At 36.7% G+C, this 12,670-nt stretch overlaps 2 protein-coding genes across 3 annotated transcripts; one reads left to right on the plus strand and one right to left on the minus strand.

Moving 5' to 3' along the window:
- The first annotated feature begins 1,589 nt into the window (after positions 1-1,589).
- On the plus strand, positions 1,590-3,299 carry LOC147391462 (TLDc domain protein). The gene is made up of 2 exons (XM_086459387.1): positions 1,590-1,799; positions 2,687-3,299. Exons 1-2 carry the CDS (start codon positions 1,631-1,633, stop codon positions 3,205-3,207), a joined length of 690 nt encoding a protein of 229 aa, XP_086315513.1. The 5' UTR covers positions 1,590-1,630; the 3' UTR covers positions 3,208-3,299.
- Positions 3,241-12,670, minus strand: LOC147391463 (P-loop containing nucleoside triphosphate hydrolases superfamily protein). Of its 2 annotated transcripts, XM_086459384.1 has the most exons (8): positions 12,150-12,669; positions 11,808-11,915; positions 6,801-6,878; positions 6,437-6,587; positions 6,261-6,331; positions 4,804-4,900; positions 4,288-4,493; positions 3,241-3,757 (listed from the first exon to the last, which is right to left on the minus strand). In XM_086459384.1, the coding sequence occupies exons 1-8, from the start codon at positions 12,309-12,311 to the stop codon at positions 3,518-3,520; spliced, it is 1,113 nt and encodes a 370-aa protein (XP_086315510.1). In that variant the 5' UTR covers positions 12,312-12,669; the 3' UTR covers positions 3,241-3,517. The 2 variants fall into 2 exon arrangements, with proteins under 2 accessions (XP_086315510.1, XP_086315511.1); XM_086459385.1 differs by lacking the exon at positions 6,801-6,878 and having other exon boundaries at positions 12,150-12,670.

Below are 12,670 nucleotides of genomic sequence, written 5' to 3' on the forward strand. Positions count from 1 at the left end.
GTTCTCCTCTGCACTTTTGTGGCTTTTAAGACGATAGAAGGTGAGAAAGATTGAGACCCCGATGTAGTGCCTACTAACGATCCTTTAAAGGTTTAATTAATACTTATAAAAAAAAAGAAAGAAGTAGATAAGATGATGATGAATAGTAGATTTGCAATGTGTTATTTCTCTTGGCGGATTTCTCTCTCTAGGCAGAATTCACAACCCACTCTTTAGTTTGGTAATTTGGCTTTTATAGACGAAATTCAGGGATAGGTGTCACTACAAAGTTGATCCAAGTGACTTGATGAGTTGTTCAGTTTGATACGCACTTGAATACTTTGGAAGATGGATCCATCACTTGTCAGTAAAATTTCAATTTAATGTGTAAGTGTTGCAGGTCATTAACGTGAAATAAAAAGATCTCTGACACATGGTATCCCATTGAGCCTAAGTTTGAGCTGAGGTCTCAATTTATTCGGTTGATTTTCTCAAGCCGATCATAGTTTGTCATCCTACCTACGCGGTTTTAGGTTTTAATGTCTTCTTTGATTGAGGGGACTCACCTTGCTAAGGTGTTAAATTGTGTACTCAAGTTGAACCCGTGCTTCACACTCTTTATGATTGGGATATGAACTATTAATTTCCTTCTTTCTGTAATGTACTCGCCCAGGGTATGGAGTTCGGTAACTTCTTGTTTTACTAACTTCACTTAAAACGTTGACATGTTATTCCTAGTGGGGCCCCTCGCCCCTTAGTGATATGTGTCTTCGCCAAGTTGGGTGGCCAAAATGGTCTCACAAACTTGTAAAAGTTTATGGTATGGACCATTTATTTGTCGTTGAAATGCACAAAATATTGTACAATAAATAAACTTTCATGCAGAGAAAGAGTAAAAAAAAAAAAAAATTCTTTATATTTTAATTTAAATCAAGTACATTTACTTCAAGATGTTTCTTTTTAAGTATTTAATTAGACTACTAATTTTATTATAAATGTTATAAATAAAATAAATTTACTAATCGGATACCCGTTGCGTACTTGAAGGAGACTTGATTCTTATCGGATCCTTAATATAACTACCCAAAACTCAATCAAAAGATGATCGGGTCCATAATGTTAGACCCAAAACCGACTAATTGGTTCTGGTACATCGGGTAATGGGTACCATTGACACCCTTTAACCACCCACCATAATGCCAAAATTATAAGAGAATGTATAAAGATCCTTATATTTCTCATAAATTATAAAAGAATCTCTAAAGCCATAAATGGGCCTCAAACATCCAAATTGGGCCTTATATCTGGAAATAGGCCTTCCGCAATCTGGTTCTCTAGATAAAACCCATGGTTGGACTACGTCAAGGTGATCCAAGACCAAAAGTGGGTCTGAACTGCTTTTCGGCTTCCCACTGGAGATGAAAAGCGCTTCTCAGGTTTAGGTTACCATTAATTTGAACCCCCAAATCACTGAGCACCAAAACCACAAGAAGTGCACTCCAAATTTGTATGTTTGCAAACACTCCCTTAGGAAATTATCTATAAAAAAAAGTGAAGTTATTATGAGAGTGACACGTGTCATTAGGTGTAAATAGGCTATATAGATAAGGCATCTAAAATATTTTAGTGAGAGAGAGTGAGAGCAGTGTTGATGGCTTGTGTGTCAAATTCCATAATCTCAGGGTGGAGGAGGAAGCCATTAAGAAGCTTCTTTGATTGGAACAAAGGCAGGAGAAGTGAGGAAAAACCACAGCCTAAGTATCACAATATTGATGATCTTCCTTTCTCACCATCTCTACTTAACAAAACTTTCTTAAAAGGTTCTCTCTATCTCCTTCAAAAATTTTCATCTTTTTCGAGAGTTGTGCTGACTTCGTTCAGAACTGTGTTCAACACTGTACTACATACCAGTGCTGCAGATAATCATAGATTTCTTTTCTTAGAGATATAATTGCTCTTTTTTTCTTACGATTCTCTGTGCACTGTCACGTCAGTGCAGTGTTGAACACAGTGCTGCCAAATCAGTTCAGTATTTTCCTCTTTTCTTTAAACAGAGTATAAAGTAATTATGGAGGCGTGAAATCAACACAGTGTGAAATGCAGTGTCGTGCATAGTCACTCTAAAATCGTATATAACTGTATGTACAGGTGGCAATCTTAACACGACCCAATATAAAGCTTAATAAATCAATCAAGTGTTAGACCCAACTTGGTGCATTTTTAAGCTGACTTGGAAAAACTTGATGAGTTAGTTCCATCGAGTCTTGGGGTCGAGTCACTTCAAAATCTAACCAAATTGAGTTGACTCACGTCAATATCCAATTGAATCAAGCTGACTCGGCGAGTTTTAAAACTATGGTAGATATTACCCATGGTAGTTTTTCATAATTATCAGTGTATGTTGGGAATCAGGATGGTTTAAAATTTTATGATGTCTCGGCCAAGTTGTCTTCATTCCAATCGAGATTACACTATATATTTTCAAATTGTTTTTCTCCCTGATATTTAAACCTGAAAGTAATCGACAAACATTTGTCACATATAATCTAAAGGTGATTGCAATCCATGAATTGATTAAATATCGAATTTCATCATCTTCAAAACCTTATCATAAAAATATGGGGTTGGCTGAACGAATCTTGTTCCTCCATTCAATTTTTTTTATTATTATTGAAATGTTTTAAGTTTTGTTGATGTTCATGATCAGGTAGAGAGCTCAAATGCTGTTATAAAGCCTCCATCGATGGATTCAGTGCGACTTACTTCCACAACTGCTGTGACTTCAAGGGGCCCTGTGTGGTGATTGGCTACACTGACAAGTCTTTCAAGTTTGGAGCATTTAACCCTGAAGGTTACAGGAGTACAGACGATTACTATGACACATTTGATGCATTCCTATTCTACTGGAGAGATGCCGAGGAGGCTAAACCCATTATCCTACCCAAAGTAGGAGGTAGTGGTGCTGCCCTCTTCGACTATGCTAGGGGTGGACCTCAGTTTGGAGCAGACGGGCTCCTTATCGGGCCTCCGCTTGCACCGGTTATGGGTGGGTTTGCAGGGCCCGATACAAACTCCGGTATAGGCAACCTAAGGCAAGCTAAGTCTAGATTGGGGTTGTCTTATGCAAAAAGGGAAGATGGGAAGGAGTCTTTGTTTGGAGATGAATCAAGAGCAACTATTGAAGAAGTAGAAGTCTTTTGTAGTCCTCAAATTGCAAGCTTATATTAAAGAACAATGAATGTAATTTTTCAAATGTATACTAAGAACCTAATAGTTAAAAAAATAAAAATGATTTTGTAGTAATGGTTCTTCTGACATCATGACCTTTTTGTCCATAGAAACATGAAGAAACCTACATTGGATGGTATTCAATAGAAACACAAAGAAACCTAAATTGGATGGTATTCAATCAGGCCAGCTCATTGAATTATATGTGATTTCTAGATTAACATCCATATTGGGAAAGATCCCATAATTCAATCTCAACTGTGGAAATTATATTACACTAAACAGAAAATATATCAAATAGAAATGAAATTCATCGTATAGAATCCAAAACATAATGACCAAGCCTACCAGTCCGATACAAGTTAAGTAATTTTGTAGCAACTCTTTGACATCCGTCCTCACCTGATTCCAAGGGCACTTGGAAAGCCTCCCGTAGAGCCACAAACTGAGCATCGATCAATTCGGTTAGTTCCTTCTCATCTTCCAGATTTCCATTGAATGATGAAATTAACTCAAAGAGAGTTCTACGGACGTCCCGTACAACAAAATCCTGTACAACCAATTATGAATGCACTTTTGAGTTCACAAAAGAGGAGAGAAAAAATTCCAAGAAATATCCATATATAAAAAAAAAAATTAGAAGAATAAAAAACACTAACACGTTCTCCTAACCGATCAATTGCATTCTTTTCAACAGTTAATGGCAACTTCTTAATGAAACGCCCACTATCAAAAAGTTTTAATCAACTATGTGTTTTGGGGTTTGGAGATCTTTGAAAGAATAGATTAGTGGGTCTGGGTCTGTATGCTTGTCTGCAACCCTCTATCTTCTATAATTTGTTGGTGTCAGTTGAAATATACTGGTGGAGTTGAGCTGGAGTGACTTTAAATTTCACATTGTTTCACACTGCCGACGTGGAGGTGAGCACAGAACCATTGATGCTTTTCACTCGTACCTCGATGAAAACCATCTATGGTTCTGTAAACACATCCATGTCAGCAAGGTGTGAAACGATGTGAAATTTAAAGTCACTCCAAGATTTTCCATACTGGTGAGGTGCATAGAGAAGTACTTAATACCTGTGTATGATCCGTGTGAAATTGCTTCTTTCTCTTCATGTTCAACAGGGAGACATCTGAGAGCTTTGATTTGTGGTCTATGGATGACCTGTCATCCTCCTTGGATGTCAAGGTTGCCCAGTGAGTGTACTCATCACTTGAGTTGAGGATAGCTAGAAAATATCGAGCAAGTTCATATTCCCCAACCAAACAATCTTTAATAGCACCTGTATTTTGTAAACGAACGGAAATGTTTGACATTCGCCAATAACCTCAAGATAGTTGGGAAACTTAATGTTGATTCACCCAGTTATAAAGCTAGACTTGACGAGTCTTCACATTGTCTTCAATGAACAATTGTGACTCGGGAGTAAGTATTTCATGGAAAAACTTGGGAAACTCGGAGCAACTTTTCCAAGCCAAGACAATTGACTTTCGAATAGGCTTGGAAAGTTGCCAAGCTGCTGAATCCCATGTTGGGAGCTTAAAATATACATAAATGCATTAAATCTAGACAATTTGCATGAAGAGCAATACCTGTTAAAGCTAGTTTAGAGCCCACCTCAATATCAAGAATGTCGGGAGGCAACACTCCTGGTGTGTCCAAGACATAAATATTGGGATTGCTTCCAATCTGAAAAGAACAATTGACTATTTAACTTTATTAGGTGAAAGACAGCAAAGACACAGCATTCAATAAATGATGACCATAATTCGTATGTGATTACCGATTAATTGTGCCTTATCATTGTGGGTCAGGATGTTTGTTTACACCTCTTCTATCTTCAATATATTGACTGTCTTAGTTGAAATATACCATTGTAGGTGCATAGGTTTTTGTTAACAGATATATAGGATCTGCACTGTTTTATATATTTTATCTCAAGATAAATATGGCTTAACAATGGCTCTGGACCAACCTTTTATTTATCTTACTTATATTGGCCTTTAGGCTTCCACAAACATTTTGATTCATAACATGCAATTAAATTGGTTGAGTTGGGTCGTTTGGATGACAAACTTTTGCTACATAAGCATGAAACTTGAAAACTAGGATCATAGAAATTTAGTTACATGATATCATATAAAGAATCATCATCAACTTCAAAGCCTCAAACAAAAATTTGGGGTTTGCTGAACGAATTGTGTTCCTTCATTCAATATTGTTAAAAAGGAACAAACTATAAATGGTTAGTTGCATGAATCCCATGAAGAACACAAATTTTGCATATTCTTAGTGCGTCATCGTCAATCGTGTGTATCGACATGAAAAACTGTGATATGCAAATTATAAATGGTTCTAAGGTTCATTTAACCACTTAAACATCTTTTACTAACATTATTTATGCATTAAAATGTAATGTTTCAACACTTTTCCGTTGTTTCTAAATGTTTCATTTCGAGATTGTCTTGGTTTTTCCCCTGATCAAAACAACGAAACGAAAATGTATTTTGACCCTTGGATACGATTGATCGAAATGGAAACAGAATTTATCTCCCAATCCTTTAGATTTCTCCAAAATCCATAATCCCATGATAACTCATTACCCGACCAAACAATAAAATCTTGTATTGAATGGGGTTTCCTATAAGAGAGCAAGAATAGGCTGAAGAATGCATCCTTAAATGGGTCCCCACCACAACACCTATCCTCCCAAAAAGAAATTTATCACCTTTACCAACCTTAAAATGAAGGCATTTACCAAAATCAGGGTACCAACTTTGAATGTTGCTCCATAAACTACAACCCTAAGTACACCCTCTCATTGTAGGTAAAGGTGATAAGTTCACCTACCCAATTTCCGAGGTAAGTTTACATTGGCATCAATTTCCCTCTGGAGGGGGGGGGGGGGGGTTCTGCAACGTATTTTTGGCAATAACGAAGGAAAAAACAGTATTACTTTGGTTATTTCTTCGCTATTCTTGAATTTTTACATAATTTTGCAATAAAATGTAAAACAGATTATGGATGCACATGAAGAATGGTTTCAAACCTTCAAACTGCTGATATCTTTTGTTTCCCCAGGAAGTGGACTCACAATTGCATGCTTCAGCTTTCCCTTCTCTAACATGGTAATAATTAGAACCCATATTTTTATCGACAAAGATACACAATCTTCATGATAATCAACTTATTTGTACATAAAGAGGATATACACTATTTGGTTACCTGAAGCACTGATCCGTCCAATTTGATGCAAAGCGTTGGCAAGTGCCGACTTACCAACATTGGGAATTCCGACTAGCATTACGGTTGTGGTAAATTTAGATTGATCAACCTTCTTCAGTTGTCTAACTTGGGCTTGCAGAAAGTTCAGAAACTATAAGACATGAGCTTCTATTAGATGCCAATAAATGGTAGTTAAGAACACCTACAATGCCTGTCAGGAAGGCAGACCAACAGAATGGTTTCTGTAGTGTAACATCACTCAATAGTGCAATATCCTCAAGATGTTACTCAAAAGAAGTAGCAAAGTACCTTTGTAATTTAATTTTATTTCTATTTTTTCTAAAAAAAATTAATTAGCATTTACCTCCTTGACATTATCCTTATTATGGGAATTGATTCCATAACAAATGCAATTCTGTTCCTCAAAATGCCTCACCCATCCCTGTAAGTAAAATAAAATTTATTAGGAAAAATAATCTCACTTTATATATATATCACCTTCAATTTGTGGATGATACTTTAGTATTTGTGGATCGTTTAAGAGAACAAGGGTGAATTCTGCGAGTTTTATCATGTTGTTTTGAGACAGTCTCTGGATTGCATATAAACTTATAGAAAAGCAAGTTATTTGGGTGGGAATTGTGTTTGATCTTCTGGTGTTAGCAGCCACGTTGGGATGTTATTGTGGTACCCTCCCTTCTTCCTATTTGGGTTTACCCTTAGGGGCTCCATACTGCAGCAAGAGGATTTGGGAAGGAGTAATTGAGAGATTCAAAAAGAAACTGAGCACATGGAAGGCCAGTTACCTTTCTAAAGGGGGAAGGTAACATTGATCAAAAGCACGATAACTAGCATCCCCATGTAGTTCCTTTCTTTATTCACAATGTCAAAATCTGTGGAGGGTCGAATTGAAAGACTAATGAAGAATTTCTTGTGGAATGATGAGAACGGGGGAAGGAAATATCATTTGGTGAATTGGAATTGATCGTAGGCCAAAGAGAAATGAGCATTTACAAATTAGAGGTTTAAAGTTAACAAATAGAGCTCTCTTAAGAAAATGGCTTTGGCGATTTGTGGAGGAGGGTTGTTCAAGCAAAATATGGGGAGAAGAGGTTCGGTTGGTATAATTGAGAGGCAACAGGTACGTACTATTGTAGTGTCCGAAAGGGGATCCTTAAGGTAGTAGTACAGTTTGATTGGGGTGTCAGTTCCAAAGTGGGGAGAAGAGAAACGGTTAAATTTTGGGATGATAGATGGTACAGTAAATCGACTCTGTTGGCTCAATACCCTTCTTTGTACGCTTGTTCACTTAAAAGGAATTGCTCAATGCAGCATTGTCTAATTCGCATTGAGAATTCCTTTTCTTGGGATCTGGGCTTCAAGAGGAATTTCAACAATGGGGAGATAACCAAGATAACATCTTTCCTAGATCTCCTAAATTCTCTCCAATCTAGAGAGAATGGTTCAAGGGTAAAGATAAGCAATTCTCTGTTCGCTCTTTTTACAAATCCTTACTGCTCTCTTTTGAAACATCCTTCTCAGAGTCTATTATTTGGTATGCACTTGTTCCATCCAAGATATCATTTTTTTGTGTGGCTTGCCTCGTTATGAAGGATTCTTACCTTGGATAATTTAATCTATAGAGGTTGGATTGTTCCAAATTTCTATTCCCTTTGTAAGAGACACAGTGAATCTATTCATCACATCTTAATTCATTGTCTTTTCTCTCGGGTTATTTGGATGTTCTTCTTTTCCCCTGTTCAAGTGGAGTGGGTTTTCCCTCAAAATTTCTTTTTATTATTAGAAGGGTGAACTTCTAATATATTTTCTCTTAGAAAAATACTTCTATGGGCTATTCTTTCTTTGGCCATTGCTTGGGGTTTATGGAAAGAAAGAAATACTAAGGTGTTTCGGGGTAAGGAAAGTACGACTCAAGCCTTGTTTATGGAGATTTGGGCCTACTATACCTTTGGTGGAAACTGAGCACCGACTTTGATGGTGTATCTTTTCAGGATTTTGTTTTCAGTTGGGACTCTCTTTGTACTACTTAGTTTTTTAGATTGTATCATAAGGTTGTTTTAGTTTTTTAGTTTCTTTTGTACTAGCTTTTTTTTTTTTCTTTTTTTGTCTGTTGTATGGGGGCTATCTCAGCCTCTTTTATTCTTTTTATTTTAATAAAATTTTACGCTTATCAAAATATATATATCAAATTTCATGGAGGTGCATGCCTCCAGCACCTAGCAACTTTGGCATGGCATACTTAAAGCACCTAGGGTGTGCAACTCTCTAAAGTCGCCTCACCTTGAGTAGTTGAAGACGCTTTGTGCCTTACCTCACCTTGTGCCTCATATATGCGTTTCATTGCATCTTAACAACATTATGTAGTCTTTATATTGTCTTTAGATTTGTAAATGAATTTGAAGAGGTGACAACTATAGTTTTCTCCATTAGTGGGGACAAGGCACCCAGACCGGCTGGGTTTACCATGGATTTTTCAAACATTGTTCGGACATTGTCTCGAAAGACTTTATGGAGGTGGTTAAGGAGCTTCAAGAGAGAAATTGTTTAGATTATGGATTGAATAGTACCTTTGTAGCTTTGATTCCCAAAAGTGTAGGGTCTGACAACCTTGGGGAATTTAGACCCATTAGTTTGGTTAGTTCAGTGTACAAAATCATATCGAATGTTGGCCTCTAGATTAAAAGAAGTGTTGAAAAATATTATTGATTTGGAACAAGGAGCTTCTATTAGGGGGGAAGACAAATTTTAGATGGGGTGTTGATTGCGAACGAATGTCTAGACTTGATGATTTAGGATAAGAAGCTAGGGTTGGTGGGTAAGATAGATTTACAAAAAGCCTATGACCATGTGAGTTGGGACTTCTTGAAGTATTGATGGGTAGGATGGGGTTTGGTAAAAGATTGATAGGATGGATCATGAATTGTATTACTACGGTATCCTTTTCCATCTTAGTTAATGACAGTCCGGCCCGTTTTTTTAAGAGGTCGAGAGGTTAAAGACAGGGTAATCCTTTATCTCCGTTTTTGTTTCTTATAGTGGCTGAGGCCTTGGGTAGGCTCTTCAAAAGATTTGTGAAAATTGGTAAGCTATTGGGGTTTAGAATGAATAATGAAGGTCCATTGATTTCCCATCTCCAACTTGCTGATGTACTTTAGTGTTCTTGGACCACTCTAGAGATCAAGTGAGAATCTTGTGTGTGTTATTAAGTTGTTTTGAGGCAATCTTTGGCCTTTACATAAACTTGCAAAAGAGTAAACTTTTTGGAGTAGGTAATGTCCATGATCTTCCTATGTTAGGAGCTATTTTGGGGTGCTCTAGTTGGGTCTTCCATTAGGAACTTCGTATAGCAGCAAAAGCATTTGGGATGGAGTGATTGAGAGCATGGAAAAGAAGTTGAGCATGTGAAAAGTTAGATATTTGTCCAAGGGTGGTAAGGTGACACTGATTAAAAGCAAATTGTCTAGTTTTCCCATTTAGTCCTCTCCCTTTTCTTAATGCTTAAGTCGGTAGAGATTCAAATTAAAAGACTTCTGAAGAACTTTTTGGGAAATGATAAGAATGGAGGTAGGAAATACCATTGGGTTAATTGGAAGTTGATTTGCACCCCTAAGAGAAATGGGGGGTTGGGAATTAGAGGTTTACGGTTAACACATAGAGCTTTCTTGAGTAAATGGTTATGGAAGTTTGGTGAAGAGAGGCAAAGTTTGTGGAAGAGGGTTGTGCGTGCGAAGTATGGAGAACAATTGTTCAATTCGTGTAGTGGAGAAGCAAAACAGACGTATGGTTATAGTGTGTGGAAGGGGATTTTGAAGGGGGCCAATGCTTTTGAGATAAAGACCAGTTTTAGAGTGGGTTCAGGGAATAGGGTTCGGTTTTGGGAAGATAGGTGGTGTGGGAATTCGGCTCTATCAACTCAATACCCATCTTTGTATGCTTGTAGCTTAAAGAAAAATTGCTCAATAGAACATTTTCTAATTCTTAACGAGAATAATTCTTGGGATTTGGGTTGTAAGAGAAATTTCAACGATTGGGAGATAATCGAGGTGACATATCTTCTTAACCTTTTGAATGAGGTCCAAGTCAGAGAGAATGATCAGGATAAAAGGGAATGGGTCAAGGCAAAGGATAAGAGATTCATTGTTCGGACATTTTACAAAGCCCTTCTTCCAAGGTTGGCTAATTCTTAGCCAACTTCTACCATTTGATCGCCACTTGTTCCTTCTAAAATATCTTTCTTTATTTGGTTTACCTCCTTAGGGAGGATTCCCACTTTGGACAATTTGATTTCAATCAATGGATTGTTCCCAATTGTTGCCCCCTTTGTATGAGAGATGAGAAATCCGTGAATCAGACTCTAATTCATTGCTCATTCTCTTGAGGTATTTAGTCTTTATTTCTTTCCTTGTTTCAAATGAATTGAGTTTTTCCTAGAAACTTTATTTTCTTGTTAGAAGGGTGGTTTACAACATCTTCTCTTAGAAAAAGAGGCACTTGTGGGCTATTCTCCCTTCAGCCATAGCTTGGGGTCTTTGGAAGGAGAGAAATAACAAGGTGTTCCAAGGCAAGGAGAACAACACACGCACAGTGTATATGAAGAGATTAGAGTTGATTCTCTTGTGCTAAGTTGAACAAGGAGTTTTCCGGTGGGTTTTTGAAGATTTTGTGTTTAGATGGGATAGCTTGTGTAACTCTTTGTTTTTCTTTTGGTAGTTCTTTTGCATGGTTTTTCTCCTTCTCTTTGTGTTGTCTTGCTTGGGGGACTATCTTGGCCTCCTTTGTACTCCTCCACTTTTTTCATTCCTTTAATTAGACATGAAAGCCTATGAACCATGTCTATTACAAAAAAACAATATATTTCAACATTACATAAAGTAACTGTTAAAACACCATATCCCATTACATTTTCATTATGTAACACATCATACCAAATTTTTTAGATAAGGAAATGACGACGATGATTATATTATGCACCATAGTATAGCATCATTTCACTACTTAAAGAAACCATCACAATGAAAACAATGGTCTATATAATAGTTTTTTCCAAAAATTATTTGAACATAACATTTAAAAAAATAACAATTTAATTCAAACCACTGCATAATTTTAATGAATGTGCTTACTTGTTATACTAAAACTATTTATTTTAAATTCAAAAAATCAAATTTAAATGTTTTTTTCAATTTATTTTTTCTTTAATCTGTTTTTAATGTTAATATAAATCATACTATAACAGTTAAAAGTCAGCCAACTGTAATACTTTTTATTATTAAATCATGCTTTTAAAATCCAAAAATATATACCCAAATGTAATACATAGTGAATATAAGTACAGGGAGAATTATAGTACCCGTGTTTGCAAGCGACCTGCAAGATCCATCTTGTTCAAGACTATGATATGCCGCCGAGTGGAAGGCGGAAAGTTTCTTGTGCATCCATATTCTGAAGAAATCGGTATCTAAAAGTTATAAAAAAAAAAAAAACAAAAACAATTATTTGCATGGAAAAAAAGAAAATGCAACAAGTTTTGCAAAATTGTTTAAATAGTGTCAGTCACTCAGGCATTTTGTCGAACAATTCGAATACTTAAGGTTTTCAAAGCAACTTCGTCAGTGAATACTGGAATTTTTTTATTCATATAATGCCCTTAAATCCATCAAAGGGAGATTATAGAAAGGGATAGTGGCTGTACCCTTGCATCTCTGATTTCGAGGGTAAAATCGACTAGAGGAATTCGATCCATAATGGCGCGGGAGGCTGCAGCCATATGAGGGTTGAACCAATTTGAAGCTTTGTTTGCCACTGCATTCTTCACGGAGACGCCCAAACGCCTGGCAAATGCAGCCGTTGCCATTGGGGGGAAATTCAAATAATATTAACGGCTAGAAATTCAAATTCCTTCTTCATAAACTTTTAGCAGAGGTTCGCGCGCTTTTTTGCTTCACTGATCCAAGCATAACAAGGAGCTTAGAATCACTCTTCAAATGACCAAATTAGCCTCAAGTCCCAGTGATGAAGAATGACTCCTAAATTATTGGGTTGGTTTACTCCTACATGCAGGCCAGTTGAATATCAAATTAGACAATCCAACCATAATAATGATTTTCTAACATACGCGCCCATCACATAGCCGTAGATCATTTGCCTTGGGATATGCAAAATAATTAATCTTTTTCATGTGTTTCCCAAGAAAAATGATCTATGGTTCTGTGA

This window comes from Akebia trifoliata, chromosome 11, assembly GCF_017979445.1.
Source record: "Akebia trifoliata isolate Shusen 1 chromosome 11, ASM1797944v1, whole genome shotgun sequence".
In the NCBI taxonomy this organism is placed as follows: domain Eukaryota; kingdom Viridiplantae; phylum Streptophyta; class Magnoliopsida; order Ranunculales; family Lardizabalaceae; genus Akebia; species Akebia trifoliata.

Coding starts and splice junctions, on each gene's coding strand:
- LOC147391463 (XM_086459384.1), bottom strand. CDS start 12,311: ATGGCAACGGCTGCATTTGCCAGGCGTTTGGGCGTCTCCGTGAAGAAT. Junction 6,588..6,800: donor ATAAGGATAATGTCAAGGAG/GTAAATGCTAAT, acceptor CATGTCTTATAG/TTTCTGAACTTTCTGCAAGC. Junction 4,494..4,803: donor CTCTAAACTAGCTTTAACAG/GTATTGCTCTTC, acceptor TACAAAATACAG/GTGCTATTAAAGATTGTTTG.
- LOC147391462 (XM_086459387.1), top strand. CDS start 1,631: ATGGCTTGTGTGTCAAATTCCATAATCTCAGGGTGGAGGAGGAAGCCA. Junction 1,800..2,686: donor TAACAAAACTTTCTTAAAAG/GTTCTCTCTATC, acceptor GTTCATGATCAG/GTAGAGAGCTCAAATGCTGT.